This window comes from Scardinius erythrophthalmus, assembly GCF_964197995.2.
Source record: "Scardinius erythrophthalmus genome assembly, chromosome: 16".
NCBI lineage: Eukaryota > Metazoa > Chordata > Actinopteri > Cypriniformes > Leuciscidae > Scardinius > Scardinius erythrophthalmus.
In genome coordinates, this window is record NC_138236.1 from 9,170,230 (window position 1) to 9,186,789 (window position 16,560).

At 39.0% G+C, this 16,560-nt stretch overlaps 1 protein-coding gene across 1 annotated transcript in view; it reads left to right on the plus strand.

Annotated features, from left to right (window-relative positions):
- Positions 1–16,560, plus strand: part of LOC308703819 (neural-cadherin) — a gene marked incomplete at its 5' end in the record, with an annotated part of 121,012 nt that overhangs the window by 78,787 nt on the left and 25,665 nt on the right. The window contains 6 exons of the mRNA XM_081387752.1: positions 581–753; positions 3,630–3,798; positions 3,948–4,118; positions 4,926–5,098; positions 6,970–7,137; positions 16,094–16,343. Of these exons, the coding sequence (XP_081243878.1) occupies positions 581–753; positions 3,630–3,798; positions 3,948–4,118; positions 4,926–5,098; positions 6,970–7,137; positions 16,094–16,343 (1,104 nt within the window). The remainder of the gene's footprint in view (positions 1–580; positions 754–3,629; positions 3,799–3,947; positions 4,119–4,925; positions 5,099–6,969; positions 7,138–16,093; positions 16,344–16,560) is intronic.

Consider the following 16,560-nt stretch of genomic DNA (forward strand, 5'->3'; position numbering starts at 1 on the left):
TTCCCCGCCAGAGAGGTGACGTTCCATGTCCCTAGAGCTAGATTCCGCATCCAGGGATCGGGTTGTCTAGGCCCCCGCCTTCGACTGCCGCCCGATCCACTTTGCACCGGCCCCTTACGGTCCCTCCTGCAGGTGGTGGGTCCACGGGAGGGTGGCCCCATGTCGCTCCTTCGGGCTGAGCCCGGCCGGACCCCATGGGGGGAGGCCCGACCACCAGGCGCTCGCATACGAGCCCCAACCCCGGGCCTGGCTCCAGGGTGGGGCCCCGGCTGCGCCATACCGGGCGACGTCACGGTCCTCTGTTTTTTCTTCATCATAAGGGGGTTTTGAATCATTACAAAGTGCAGTTTTTAAAAGTGTACTTTAGTGTGTTAAGGAACATACTTATGGAAGTGTACTGTCTTTAAATACACTTAAGTGTCCTTTTATTTAATTAATATTTACAAGTACAGTTTTTTTTAAATATATACTTTTCAAATTTGAAGTACAGTACAAGTGCACATTTAACACAATCGATTGAGCACATATTTTTCACTGGGGCAGTGAGATGAGCTAAAGTGTTTTATTGAATTATTTACAGGCATCATCAAACTGCGCCGTAGTCCTCCTCCTAAACTGCGCGGGCCTCAGTATGTCCTCAGCGTCACGGCGACCGATGACAACGCAGCAGGCGGGCCACTCCTCCTCAGCAGCTCCGCCCAAGTCATCGTTGGCATCAATGACATCAACAACAACAAGCCAGTATTTGATGAGGTGAAGTTAAAAAATGTTTTTAAAACTTTGTCAAAATCTAATTTTAACAAGAGAAGAGATATATAAGTTGAAAGACCACAAAAGTGTGTGCAGGAGAAGAGTCTGACTCAACCGGTGTTGATATGAGTAAAGAATTCAAATATATTCTCTCATTAAATCTGCCTAGCATCAAGTGCCTTAGGCTTTTAATACCAGTGACACTGTGAACACTTCACTAATAGCAGTGTTTAGAGACAGAGATTAAGTCAGCGGGGACAAGAAGTAAAGAATGATGGATAGGAGTTGATATACAGAAATGATAGAGAGAAAGACAGGCTGTAAGATAAAGGATAAACAATGAAATACGCCTACTGATGACATGCTCAGGCTCGTTTTATCACCCAATCACTTAAGACACTATGGAAATCAACTAACTGCACAAGCACACCCACAAAATCATATCTGAACGCAATTTTCATCCTGCTATTCTTAATTTTGTTTATGAAGGCTAGATTGTGAAGGCACTGAATTGTGTGAGGCAACTGAATTGAATCAACAGCTGCTTATAGCTGAATTGAACTTATTTCATAATTGATCAACTTTACATAGTTATTGAACTGAACCAAACTCTGAACTGACTTTAGCTAAATGAGGACACTATTGATTTTTTTAGAGCTGCTTTTGTGTTATATTCCTGCTTGAAATCGATCTGTATTTTATAAAGTGCTATATAATTAAAGGTGTATTGACTTGATTTGACTTGAGGATGTAGCAGACTGACATGATCTGACATACTCAGACTACAAACCAGATACCTGAATCGGCTTTTCAAAATGCTCTTCCTGAATACGTTGCTCATCTGGCTAAAAAAAAAGCTATTTTGTGAATTCGCCCCAAAATGAGCAAGTAAAAGAGAGCAAATATTGAAGAGCATGTGGAAAAGGAAACACAGCGAGAAAGAGACAGGTGAAAGCAGAGCTGTGGGAAGAGCAGACAGCTGGCAGTAGGAGATCTAAAGGCTCTTGGAGGTCTCCGGTGGGAGAGCTTCTCAGCGCAGGCCGGTGGTGCAGGAGGGCTGTATGTGAGTGCGTAGGAGGCAGAGCTGTGTCCCTATACACTTTCCGTGAGCCCCACAGGCCCTATTTCTGCTGCCGCCGCTGCCGCCACCTCCTCTGCTGCTGCCCATGAATATTTCAAGGGGGAATTACTCACCGGCACAGGGGATGCATATGAAATAGAAGCACTAAGTGAGCCCCAGGGGCAACATCTGGCCCTGTTCCTGTCTCTCTCTTTCTCTCTGTGCCTGCCCTGCTGACCATAGTCTTTTCCTTCTCTTTCACTGGTTCTCAACTGGCTTCAAGAGACTCTGATTTTACATCAAGCAGTGGCTCAACACAATACCAAACTTCTTTATTGTTCAAAAGCGTGCTTAAATTCAAACATTGATAGTTATTTAACCTATGTATTTATTAGAGGTGATTTTTTAGTATTGGCATGAGAACACCTCAGCAATCCTCATTTTCTATAGTCTGAGTGTTTGGTTTTTAAATGTCTCTTGAATTTAGATGGTTATATGCTCTGCATAGCTAATAATTAATTGCACAAAACGCATTTGCGACACTTCAAAATAAAATAAATTAGAATATTATGTACAAAGAAAATTAAGCCAATTTTGTACTTTTTTTGTATTGTGATTTATTATTTTCATGACAAATGAGCTCCCTTTCCCCACATTTTCATATTGCCATTTTTTAAGCCAAAATTTTAATTCTCATCGACTCAATGATATATACTGTTATACAAGTCAATATAAAGTTCAGCATTCAAAATGCACTTTGAAGCGATGCCATCAACATTATATTTACATTGAATTGGATTGGTCTGCTCTCTTACAACTGTTTGCAAATCTAGTGTTTTATTAAAATTAGCATTAGTTAAAAGCGATACAACAAATATTACTATGATGTTTTTTGCAATACAGCATGAGAATAAGATTTATTACTCATTGCAGTAATTACAATTCAGGGATAGAAATGTTATGAAACTTGTCAAAATACAAAAAAAATATTAATGGTCCCATTATGCAACAAATCATTTCTTCATTTTCTTTTTTTAAAGTGCAATATGACCCAATCATGTTCTTGAAAAGCTTTTTGAGGTTCACCCAATAACACTCCCTCATCTTGGCCCCACACGCTTTTCGACATTCAGACGAATTCAAACCTTCACCCTGCTTTGCAGTCGCTGGTTACCGGCGCTCCTTATATCACAGCAGATTACGGCAATAGACTATCTGTTTGAGTCTTTTCCCTTGCTAAACTGAGAAATCCTCCCTAAGCCCTCTCAGAAGGGTGAGTGTGTGTCGAAAGACAATGAGAGAGGTGTGAAGTGCAAAGCGCAGTGAGAATTCTCTTCAGAGGATGGGAGGGAAGCTAATTCCAGCTTTTAGCCCCAGTATCGATCTAGTCACTTGATTAATCGCCTTAAGTTGACATGCCGCTCCCTCGTGGGCACCGCTCACCAGGAGGCCCTGCCAGATGCCCATTCTGTAATGGGAGCATGATGAGAAAGCAAGAGGAGTATGAGGAAGAGGGAGGTTGAGGGCTCATTATAAGTGTTTACTCCTATTATGGAGTGACAGGACTTCACAAGAGGAATTTATAAACACTTTATCCTAAGTACAACTCGAATTCTCTCTGTCGTCATGTCTTGCTCTCCCATTCTTGCTTTTTCCTTGCTCTTTCTCTGTTGTTATGAGGAACCAAATGTCCAGCATCAATCTAGTACTATTTAGTTTTTGTTTGAGACCTTGGTATTGGTCTTTGCCAAGGCATTTGCTAAGAACCTGTACATATTCTGCAGTATCCATGTCTGAAACTGGTTTTGTTTCTTCAAAGTGCCACAACTACAGCGTGAATGCACTGGTCCTGGAGAATCAACCCCCAGGCACTTCCGTCCTGAGCGTGCGCGCCCACGATGCCGACACAGGGGTCAACGGGGAGGTCAAGTATGGGATAATGCAGAGGGACGGAGCCTCACCAGGCTTCACTATAAACCCTGATACAGGTGCATACTTCCTCCTTTACCAGATCATTGATTACACACAGTTGAACCGAAGAGCTGTCATGTTGGTTGGTTGGTTTACAAATTCATGCTGTTTATTAGCATTAAACTTAAGCAATTCACCAGTGAGATGCCACTGTGTGCATCCATAGGTGTGATCAGTACAGCGGTAAGTTTTGACCGAGAGAGGCAGCGAGAGTATTCGCTGTCAGTCACGGCTACGGACCAAGCACAGGAGCCCCTCATCGGCATCTGTCAGATCACTGTCCTCATTGCTGACCAGAACGACAACGACCCCAAGTTCGAGAACAGCCGCTACCAATGTAAGAACCACTGAAAAATGTTCATCACTCTTATTGAAGACTAGGTCAAATTGATGCTGATGTTATCTACAGTGTACAAGAGAGTATGCAATAAGTAAAAGTTTTTTACAGTGTCACTTTTTTATATTTGTTACATAATCATGCTATGGTATGAAATCTTCCAAACGGTCTGCAGTGATAGGATCTTTTACCAGTACTTAAGATCTGTTCCTCTGCTCATTTGCATATATAAAGGAGTGAAAGGAGAGCAAGAAGGCATTCATGGCAGTCACAACTCAAGTCTTAGCTGTAGACTCTTTAAACATTTATAAACGGACCTTTAACATTGCACTTAAGGGCAGTAAGGATTTTGCAAGCTTAACAAATTCTCAAGTCCAGGATTCCAGAGTGTAGTCAATACACATTAACCTCAATATTAAAAATGCATAACAGTCTTAGCAAGGTGAGTTTTAATGCGCTGAACACAGTATAAACACATCACTAATCATTTTAGATGAAATCGAATGCAATCCTGGAAAGCTTGCTCAAAGTGTGAGAAATCTGTTTGGCTCTTCTGAAGGATTTTGCTTATAATTGCAAATATAAGTTCTGTAAGTTTGATGTCAGAATTCCTTTTCATCACATTAAACGCGTTAGTGAGAAAGCTCATTAACAATTAAAGGGAAAGATTGAAATGTTTCTGGGACGCGCATTCTTTCCCCCCCCCCTTTTCGCTGCACATGGATTTTAATAGCAGCATGCATTTCTTGTTTGAAGACTGTTGTTATTTGTTTTTGTTGATGCCTGTGTTAACCCTTCCCATGTCAGACTTCCTGCGAGAGGACACGCCGGTTGGGACTAGCTTCCTGAGGGCGGCGGCTCATGATGACGATCAGGGCACCAATGCGGCCATCACCTACTCTCTGTCCCAGCAGAGCCCAGCTTACTTTCACATCAACCCCAGCACAGGATGGATCTACGTCAACCAGCCTATCTCACAGGTGCACATTTCACACACCTACTCACATACACACACCTTTAACTAGCTTTCAAAATGGGGACATGCCACAGACTTCTATTGTTACAAATAAACAATATAAATAATGAACAAATGTATGATCAAACTTGTGTTTAAAGATACAAGTACATGTGCACATAAACACACACTGAGAAAACCCCTTACTTAGTGTAGTACAGGTACTTGCATGTGTGTGTTTTTTAAATGCTGGAGTAGAACGCATATTCTCACTCATCATCCTCCAGATCTTATTTTATTCTTTGTTCAGATCCTCAGAGTTTTGCATATTAAACTTTGTTGGGATCAAGAAAGATCCTATATATATCTGTACAAACCTTGTCTGGAGGGATAGCATTCTGTTATCATAAGCATAAACACATGTATGGTTTCCTTTATTCAGAGAGTGTAGTTAATTTTAAAAAACGAACCTTGCCTACTTTTTTATCGTCATTATTAACATCTTTTTTTTTTTTTTTTTTTTACATTTATTTTCATCTTGCATAATGGCATTTATACTTTGTGCTTCATTTTTGGGTGTTTCTTCAAATGTCTTTGGGCACTTTTATGACCCAGAAATTAATTTGTATTAAACTAACAAATGTTGTCAACCTTTTTTAGCATTTTCGTTATATGGAAACTTATTATCATGCCTTAATGCCTGTGTAACTCTTGTCTGAGACCCAGTCATAATCATAAATAAGCAATCTAAAAATGTACATGTAAAACTTATGGTGATCTAAACAAAGAGTGAAACAAAGAGAATGTTATGGTGTCCTTTCCAGCATGACCAACAATTTTACCCCATAGATATTATTAGATTAATCTAGTGAGAGTATAAAAAAGTGTGTTTTAAGAGTTATTTTGTAAGTTTACAAGCCAAATTTTTCATAGTTGAAGAAAATTTCTTGTGTATGTGTGTTCATTGGTCTGGTCAGAAATGTCATCGTCTTCACTTTTCTGCTCACGAATGGCTGTGTGCGTCATTTCTATGCTGGATATAGAAGCTCTGAGATGTTGAAGGTTGATTTGACATAAAAAATGCTGTATGCACATAAAGAAGTGCGGCCAGAAAGACAGGTCGTACTTCAGTGACATCTTGCATCCTGTTTATAGTGTCATAAGATGGCAGTCTTCAGGTAAAGTATCCGAGGACTTAATGCACAGTTTACGTCCAGAACAACACCACTGTTAACATGTCGTTGCTCTTAACAGAAATTAATGTGGATGCAATTTCCACAGAGCAGGTCATTAAGACTGTATAATGTAAGTCTGGTCCATGTTTTTCATTAGCCAGGCTGGCTGCCTTGCATCACTTATGTCCAAGTGGATCTGTTTTAGAACGGCAGACAATGTCACTCACACTAAACTTATCTGTCTTCAAATTGACAACTTAAACTGCCCCCCTGCTGTTTTTCTTGCCTCCTCTCATTCTCCGTCTGTCTCTTCCTGTCTGCATCTTCCTTTCCTTTTTACTGACCTGAAAAATGCTAAATTTTGGAGCCAGTTAAGCAAAGTTTACTGCTGACTCAATCTTTGAAGTGCTTTTTGATAATTAGGAGTAATTTGAATGAAACACATTTTATATCACCAGCCCTCGGTCTTGAAAGTCAAATAAAAAAAAAACTAATATCTAGAGTCTTAGCAGCTGTAGTTGATTTTCTGGATGTGAAACATCCAATGGATATTGGTGACCAATTCTTCAGGTGGAAGTATCTCAGAGATTTCTCATCACTGAATTCCCGTTGACAAAAAACATCACCTGTCTTTACGGTCTCAGTGTACTTACCTGTATTGTTTCAGTGTATGTTGAAAGCCCCTAGGCTGTATTATATCACCTGTCTCTCATCCTGACAGACATCACGGATCAGCCAGCAGATCATCGCTACAGATGGAGGGAGTCGGAGCAGCTCGGTCGACCTCACTGTTATCATCACCAATGTACACAACCAGCCCCCACAGTGGGAACAGGCGGAATATTGGGTCACAATCCCGGAGAACACTCCACGCGACAGCAAAATAGTGGTGATACATTCATATACTCAACCACAAGTTCCTCTCTGCTTTTTAAAAGAGTGTTTCATTTGTTAGCACTTACATATAATCAGATATAGTAAAGAGTATGCATATTTGCCGTGTTGTCCGAGGGGAGGGCTCTGAGCTCGGAATTTTGCCAGAATTCAGAGTACTCCCCCCATCCCTAGCTGGGATGGAAATAATTGAGAGTGAGGAGTTGGGGTGGTGGAGGGATGCTGGAAAACTGTTCTGGGACAAAGGTAAGTCGGCTATATATATATATCCTCTCGTGATCATTGGGTTGATTATCTGAACGTTCTCCTCCTAAACTTTGTTAATAAAACATCATCAAATATGGCAAACACAAAGTACAACTACTAAATTGCATAATTAAAACCCACTTAACATAAATGCATGACTTTTCAGATAATCAGATTGTGCGGCTGGACCTAACTGTTAAGTAAGGGGTAATCCACAGCTAGCTGTGCAATAATCTATTTTAATGCACAGCGTGGAGGCAAAGAACCACCCGACGCAAAGCGTAGGTGCATTCAAATCGTTTAATGCACAGCTAGCCGTGGATTATCACACTTATACCATGGTCATTTGCCAACATTGACAGGTTAAAGATGTTATGGATGTTTGCAGCGTAATAATTGACCGGAAGAGTTAAAATATGGTTATTTTCTTCAGTTACGGCTCATTAGATCTAGCATTCTGCCTCTTTGAAATCAGACACAGAGATAAAGTACTGCAGTAAGATTACTTTTATTTGAATTATAGAGGGTGAGATGAAAGATGCGTGTGTGAATTACCTGTGTCTGTGCAGTGTCTACTAATAGTGAAGCCGCAGGTTTTATAAGCTTCAAAAACAGCATTATTGTTGCTGATAAATCAAATGTAGCAATTCAGGAGTGAAGCTATTTTATCGATCAAAGTCATAGGGCATTGCTGGCAACAGGTTTCTGTGCTCCTGAATCCTCTGTGTGTGCGCATCGCAATCTCCGATCTGTGTGTTCGAATGATGTCTTCAATGAAAGCAGCGCATTAATCTAGAACGGTGATTAAACTGACCTGGAAACTACCTGTGAATTAAATGGTTTTATTGCACACCTTCCAGCCAATCAGAATCAATTATTCAGACAGACCATGGTATAAATTAATATAGAGTATAACTGTATACACTACTATTTAAATGTTTAGAGTCAGTAAGATATTCAAAAATACAGTTAAAATAGTAATACTGTAAAAATATGATTACATTGTAAAACAACTGATTTAATTTATTATATGTAATTTATTCCTGTGATGGTAAAGCTGAATTTTCTGCATTATTACTCCAGTCTTCAGTGTCACATGATTCTTCAGAAATCATTAAAATAACCTGATTTGGTGCTCAAGAAACATTTCTTATTATTATCAATGCTGAAAACAGTTCTTCTGCTTAATATTTTTCTAGAAACCATGATAAAAAAAAATTCTGGATATAATTATTATTATTTTATTTTTTTTGCCCTGTTGACGTAATCACTTGGAACACTCTATATACAGTAGCAGCAACTCATGTGTGTCATGCATACAGTGCACTCTGCGCACAACCTAGTTGATTTTATTACAGACGAAGCTAGAGAATTGACACAATAAGCATAAATGGACAATTTTGGGTCTGTTCTTTTTATATTCTATTTATATGTTTATCAATACTTCTGAGTATTGAATTAATTATTATAATTAAAATCTCTCACTTCATCTGCCATGTTGCGTTCATTTTCACCGAGCTTGTCATAGTGCATTCTGGGATTGTCTTCTCCACAAAAAGAAAATTAGATATTTAAGAAGCCATCATAATTAAGATACCTACTTTTTGTAACAGCCTTTGCGTCAGGTCCACTTCTATGATGTCTTCAAATGCAGTTCACTAGGTTTTCACATTCACTGTTGTTGTTTTTAGCAGAAGAGTGGTTTTCACTCACATTGCTTTTTGCTTTGGTTGTGCTGTTGATAAGCAGAGGTAGAGTGTTGTGACTTTCTTACCGCTGAGGCTTGTCACATCTTATCCAGCCTTCATCTTGTTTGCTATTTCAGCCCGTTTCATTCGCTGTCACATTTTACATTCGTCTGGGAGCTTGTACCCACAGAGAGATCAGCATCCACAAACAACCTCATCTGTCCAGCAAACTCAAGCAGACTGCTTGTCTTAACATTCCATTCTAATTCATTCAAAAGGGGCAAAAAGGCCAGTCCACTGAGTCTGTTTTCCTCACATACAGCAGATTTATCAGTGAAGAGCGCCAGGAGGAGTTCTGCTGGAGTCACTGTTTCCCTGACATCAGCGGCTTCCTCTGGCTGCTGCCAGCTATTCTGCAATGTGTATGAACCTCCGCATCTGTCTTAGCAGTCCTCAGTGGCTCAAACTGTGACGGGGATGTTCTCCTCTTCACGTTGCCACAGGATGTAAAATAGGCTTGGGTGGGATGTTTGATCTTAAAATACCTTTTATCCCCGCTGGCTTGTAAAGGGTGGTTGCATCGGCATGGGTTTTAGTGAGCGGACTGCTTCGCTAGTCATTTTTGTTAACCTGTTTGTAAAGAGCTACAGGGTTTGCACTGAAGGGGAAATATATAGACACACTCATAGAAGTTATGTTCCAAAACCTACTGAGTTGGCTTCCTAGACAGCATTTTAAACAGCACTTCCACATAATATGTTGCCTTATAAGATAACTTGTCCAAATTCTAGGGAAATTATTCATGTATCATTTGTGGATAAGGCAATCCCAGAATGTACTCCAAGATGGCCGGCCAAGTCAAGAGAAATATTGTTGATAGACAGGCCGACAGACAGACAGATCTATATGGATAGATAGAGCTTAAACGTCATGTTGCATAGTAGTTTCTAATTGGCCGGGACTTTACTAGCAGCGTGAAGCTCAGTTAACTGCATTAATCTCTTGACAGCCCGCTCTCCTCTGAGGGCTTCTGTTAGCATCACTGTCAAAGAAAATTAATATCGGTCTTCCACGCGCTGCATGTTACATATTTTAATACAGATGTTTCTTTACCTCTCTAATTATCTCCTATAGAACTCTCCTCACTTATACTAATGACATTCTAACCTGTACTACTTTCATGGCTTGGCTCTAAATATTTGCAACTCTGACTTCTATATACTGTAGTATAAATGATTAGATTATATGTAGCAGGGCTTGTTTTAAGTAAAACTGTCACTTTCTAGGACACAATATCCAATGTGACCGCATTGAAGTGTACTTTATGATGGGCACCGAATAAGAGCCACCGTAAGGCATCTCTGATCAGCTTTTTCTTTCTGATGCCATTGCTGTATAATGAGATAATTTCTAATTATTGCTAATTTCATGGCACCTCGGGCTGTACTCATTTTGTTGGCAGTGCCATTACCCATCTTATCATCCAGATATGTTTTTTTGAACAGCCCTTTGCACTGGATCTCACCAGCTACTCTTTGTCTCTTTCAGTCCTTTTTTGCTGTTATTTCTGATTTGTTGAATAGTTTTGCTTTGTTTAATACAGGACATGAGACCACAGCTCTCAGATTATCTTTTGTTCTGCCATCTTTCCATTTATGGCTTTGTTTGTACCTGCTGCAAATTCAGGGTCAAGAGTTTCTCATTGTGTTAGTTTTGGTCTTTTATATAAGTATTTAGTGTTGGTGTAAAAGGCTACCCTGATTTAAAAAAAGCAGCATGGTCACTAGAATATGTTTTGGATGCTTTATTCTGATGTTCTTAAAGAAATAGTTCAACCGTCAGAATTTAATCGTCGCATTTGTGCATAGAGTAACACTTTAATTTACAGTGTCCTTGTTGCAAGTTAACTATGTAGTTACTATAGTAATTACTATAAATTGTGCATAATTACATGCAACTAACCCTAAACCACACCCTAATCCTAACCATAACCCTATAGTAAGTACATGTAATTAATTATTATTACACTGTAACACGGACACCTTAAATAAAGTGTAACCATTGATAGTAACTGAATGTTGATTTGTGTAAAAGATAAAAAAATGGCCTGAGTTTATTCTTGAGTGCACTATTCCTTTAACTAATAAAACCAGGAAGATTTCCTTGCTCAACAAGTTTAACCATGCTAAATGGCTAGCTAAACCTCCGACTAGCTACATTTCCCCCCCCAGAAGCCTGCGATTGGTGAGTGAATGGTGCCTCATGGTTCCATCACAGATTGGCACAAAATCACTTTACAGAACCTTCTCATTCACTGTTCCTTGCTGGTGGAGGATTCTTCAAGTCTATACAGACAGCCGAATCCATATTCAAAAAACAGCTGAAAACTGATCTCTTCCGTGAGCACATAACTACATCCTGCTGACTCTTTATAAAAAGAAAAACTTCTTATGCTTTCACTACTTTAAATCCCTCTGTGTTCTAGCTTGTACTATTCTAGACAATGTTGGAAACTTTATACTGATACCACTTTCTTGCATTGTTGCCTCTTTAAGAAGGGATAGTTCACCCAAAAATTAAGTTTTTCTGTCATAATTTGCTCACCCTCAAGTTGTTCCAAACCTGTATGAATTTCTTTCTTCTGCTGAACACATAAGAAGATATTTTGAAGAATATGGGTAACCAAACAGTTGATAGGCAACATTAGCTGCTTTTCCACTGTCGGGCCAGTGCAAGCCAGGGCTAACAACATGCCGGGCGGGGCAAATAACCTCTGACCTCAAGCACCGAGCCCAAAATCAAGTTGCGTTTCCACTTCCAGTAGCCACGCAATGCTACCCTAAAACCCGCACTACACACTCTTTCATAGAACGAAGTCACACAACCTCACCATTTCATCAGCTGACTGAAAACTAGCTAGATCGCAAAATGAGCATGACAGAAGCGCATAAAATATAATATAAAATACTATGGAAGTCAAGGGGTCCCATCAACTGTGTTTTTGGATAAAAGCATCTGCTAAATTAATAAATGTAAGTTTGCAAGGCTGGTCAACAAGCTAAACCAGTCCCAAACCAGCACTATCTAGCCTAATCAGCCTTGACTAGTGTGGAAATTCAGAAGGGCATGAATCATATAATCTGTATTTCTTTTATCTGTATTCTCAGCTTTTGTGTTTGAAGTTACATTTCTTCATGTCTAGATATGTGTGTGTGTGTGTGTTAGCACTAAGCTCGCCACCGTGTGTACATGAAGGTGATGGTCCTTGGGGCAGTGTGTGTCAGAGCAGATCTGTGCATCCCTGCCCACTCACATAGCTTTGCTAATGGAGGATGTACCTGGAGGTCACCTTCAGTGTCTCTTCAGTCAGAAAACCAGATAAGTGTTGTTACTTAGAGCTTTTTATCACCTACCTTCCTGCTCTCCGTTGAGTTTCAATATCATATTCTACCACTCTATTTTTAAACTACTTCATCACCCCTCCAAACTTCTTTTGATTATAATTGCAGTCGAGGGGTTTCAAAACACAGGTTGCACAAGTATTCAGATCCAATCACTGACTTTGTTAATGGAACGCACCTTGGCAATTGGACAAATAACCTCATTGTCTTTATCCTTTCTTTCGTGTCTCTATTTCCCTCCCTTTAACGCCCCCACCGCACCCGAACTCTAACACCGAGGTGTTACCCGTAATATGACTTGAAAAACAAAGTGCTTTACCACAATTACAGTCGAGCTCTCTTTCTCTTCAACCCTCTGAATACAGCATGAACTCCCTGATGTAGAATAACTGTAGCAACTGGCTGTTCAAATCTGTTCTGTGCATTGGGAGCCTTCATGCTAATTCATCCTCAGAACTCTAAATACAAATTATGCTTGTTAAACAGTATAATGCATTCATTAGCAACACTGAGTAGCCTTGTTGTGCGTCGAGTGCTCCTATTCATTTCTCGCTCTCGCTTCCTCCCCCCTCGCTTTTCTCCTTCATCTGTCTATCTGTCTCTCTGTCTAACTAATTAAAAATTTAAATATCAGTCAGCTCATTGTGGTATTATCTCAAGGAATGCTAATTAACACATTTTCAAAAGCAGTAATTGCAACCTTGAGGATGTAATTTAAAGGGCCTTGTTCGTGTGTATGGATAATGAGAATGCCGTTCTCATCAAGCCTGAGAGACGTCCGTTAATAAACACTTGGAGGGAAGATTAGACAGGTTGGGATTTGAAAGTTGACCAAATTTCTGTTTAGTTCAATAGGGGAACTTTTGGTAGCATGAATAGTTTAACCCCACGAGTGGTTAACCAAAAGAATGGGGTGGTGGGCTGGTAAATGAAAGGCTGTAGGTTTAAATCCCACAACGGTTGATCTGTGAAATATTACCATTGTACTCTTGATCAAAACACTTAACCTTGGATTACTCCTGGTGTATTGTCCCTGTAGAAACTGCACTGTAAGTCACTTTGGATAAGAATGAACAACATGATGAATTAGTTGAACTTAAAGCTTTGAAGTAAATGCAAGATGTCCCATTGGACAGGAGCACCTGTCTAGGTAACTTCTGAGAGCTTTTTTGAGGTGTGCTTAGAGTGTGTGAGTAACCACTTTAATGTTTCAGGCCCCACAAGTTCTTTATGTACAAATGCCATTTTACACTATTTTATCATGTTCATTTTACAATTCAATTATTACATTTGTTGTGTAAATCAAAATAAATACTATATAAAATAATATTTCACAGTGAAACATTAAGAAACAAAAAAAAATTAAATTTAGCATGAAGAAAATGTGGCCTGTTTTAAGGCCATTGTTTGTTTGTTTTTGGTTTTGTTTTACATTGTGATGTTTTCATGCATGAACCCTTATCTTAATTTCCAATAGCAAACTGTTAATCAAAAATAATCATCATTATTTGGGTGGAAAATATTCATGAAAGTAATGGCATAATAAAACAAATATGTTCATGGTAATTTTGAAATGGTTCCTCCCAAATTCTTATTAATGTAATTCATTTTTATAACAATAAAGGTTACTCTTAATTTTTAGGTGACATAGTTACATTGTACTTCCTCAGATGAGTACTAAGTAATATTAATTAACTATGTACTTACTATAAAGTTAGGGTTATGGTTTAGGGTTAGTTACTTGTAATCATGCATAATTTACTGTTATTACTATAGTAAGTACATGTAGTAACATGTAACTACGTCACCTTAAAAGTGTTACCACAATAAATATTTTTTTTGCCTTTACAGTTGTATTATATTGTTGGCCGGATAGAATAGACCATGACAAATCTTAATGAAATTTTCTCAAAAACAGTTACTACTTAAAACACATTCTGAGATCTGCATCAGTATTGAGATGCACTGGAACTGGGAGAGAAGTATTGGTCAGGGAAGTTAGTGGAGCTCTGTCAAAGTGACTGCAAATAAGTTTACTGAATAGGTCATTTCTGTTGGGAGACGCGTACCGAATGGCAAAGCCAACACTTAAAAGCAGGAAGCAAAAGCCACAGAGCTTTTAAGGTACTTGTTTTCTGTGTTGCAGTGGGCGGATGCTCTCAAAATCATGGCCAGGGTTGATTTAATGGCTGACTGGACCCATGACACACAGAGTTCTCCCACTATAACATCTCTCTCTCCCCATCCACTTTTATTTTGCTCTACCTTTTCGCCCTTTTTCCTCTGTCGACTAAGTTTTATAACCTGCGCTAGACGCCAAGTGTTCCTCACTCTGGATGACCATAAATGGTTTCAGTCTTTCTCTTTGAGTTTTGACTGTTGGCTTTGCTGTGCCATTGGCCGTATTGTCATCGGAATGTTTTGTTTGCTTTACGGTGTCATTTGGTTGATGGTGTTTTGGGTTAAATGTGTTTTAGTCATCTAAAAGACTTTGAGTTCCCCTCACAGACAAGTTCCAGCTGTAATATTGGATTTTCCAAGCCAAAACCGGCTATATGTCTTGTATCCAAGTACTGAACACTAATGTCAAGTGTCATCCAAATGTCTGAACACTAATTAAACAATGGCTTTGACTTTCATGTTGTGGCATTACATTTCTAGGATTGTTGCACAGCACATGCCATGAGAACAATAAAAAGTATCCATGTCTACAGGTTAACAGCCAAGTAAAAGTAGCAATGCTCCGTATTCAACTGCATTTTTCAGCAGTGACAATAACTACAATCTACAGTAACAATCTACAGTACTTTTTTCAACAGTACTTTTTATAGTAAAAATATGCAAATATGAAAAAAGTTTTTCATCACTGTTATTTTGTAGTTTATTAAGTATATTAGTATCTGAAAGTAAATTAATCTTTTTGTCATGTTTATTGCTGTCACCTTCATCAAGATTTAAATACCTAATTTTTTTGAGCTAGAGAAATACTATGTACTAACTATGAATCCTCCTAACTATAAATCATGAGTAGCTTAGCTAAGAATGCTACAGTTTAGCATTTCTGTTTATGTTGTCATTGATTGGTGTTTATGTGATGGCTGAATATTCTTCTCAGTTTATTTCCACTCACTAAAGTGTATTCTTTCTTAAGAGGATATGTGTAATCATTGGTTTTGTAATTAAATATGATATAAACATATAGCTCTGTGAGGAGGACTTTTGGAAACTACTACTGCAGAAAGTTACTCCCAAACTGTCAATATTAGTTCAATAAGCAATTGAATGGATTATAGATGAAACGTGTCTAATGTATTCACACATTGCAGTCAATGGGTGCTTGCCCGACAGTTCTGCTGATTTCAAATGCCTTCTCACAAATTATGCTAATTATCTTGTTTGAGCTTTAGGAATAGGTGTTTACATCTTACATGAATATGTGTTTAAAGTATTATAGCACATCCAAGCACACACAAACCCATATTGGTAATGCACATCAAAAGGTTTCAGATGTAACAGACACATTTTCCAACGCCCTTTTCATAACATAATATTTCACCATGCAGGCCATGTTTAATTTTATATCACCCACCTCAAGCTCATTTTCCCCTCCCAACAGACCATCAAGGCAACGTCCCCTCTTGGTGACCCCAGGGTGACTTATAACCTGGAGGAAGGTCAGGTTCCCGAGACCAACATGCCTGTGCGCTTCTACATCAAGCCTAACCGGAGGGACGGTTCTGCTTCTATCTTGGTGGCAGAGAATCTGGACTATGAGACCACGCGTTTCTTTACGCTCCGAGTGCGTGTGCAGAACGTGGCGGCCGTACCGCTAGCTTCCTTCACCACTGTCTATGTCAACATCACAGGTGAGAGATACCCTGATCTTCTGGAAATTATAATTAATTATATTTAAGCATGAATATAAGTGCTGCAAATTTGGGGTCAGTTTTTTTTTATTATTATGTATTTATTTGTTTATTTTATTATTATTTTAGATTATTTTAAACTGATTTATGGATGCTTTTCAGTATGCCATGCAAATTATTTTTTAGTTTTTGTCTCTTATACTCACCAAGGCTGCAT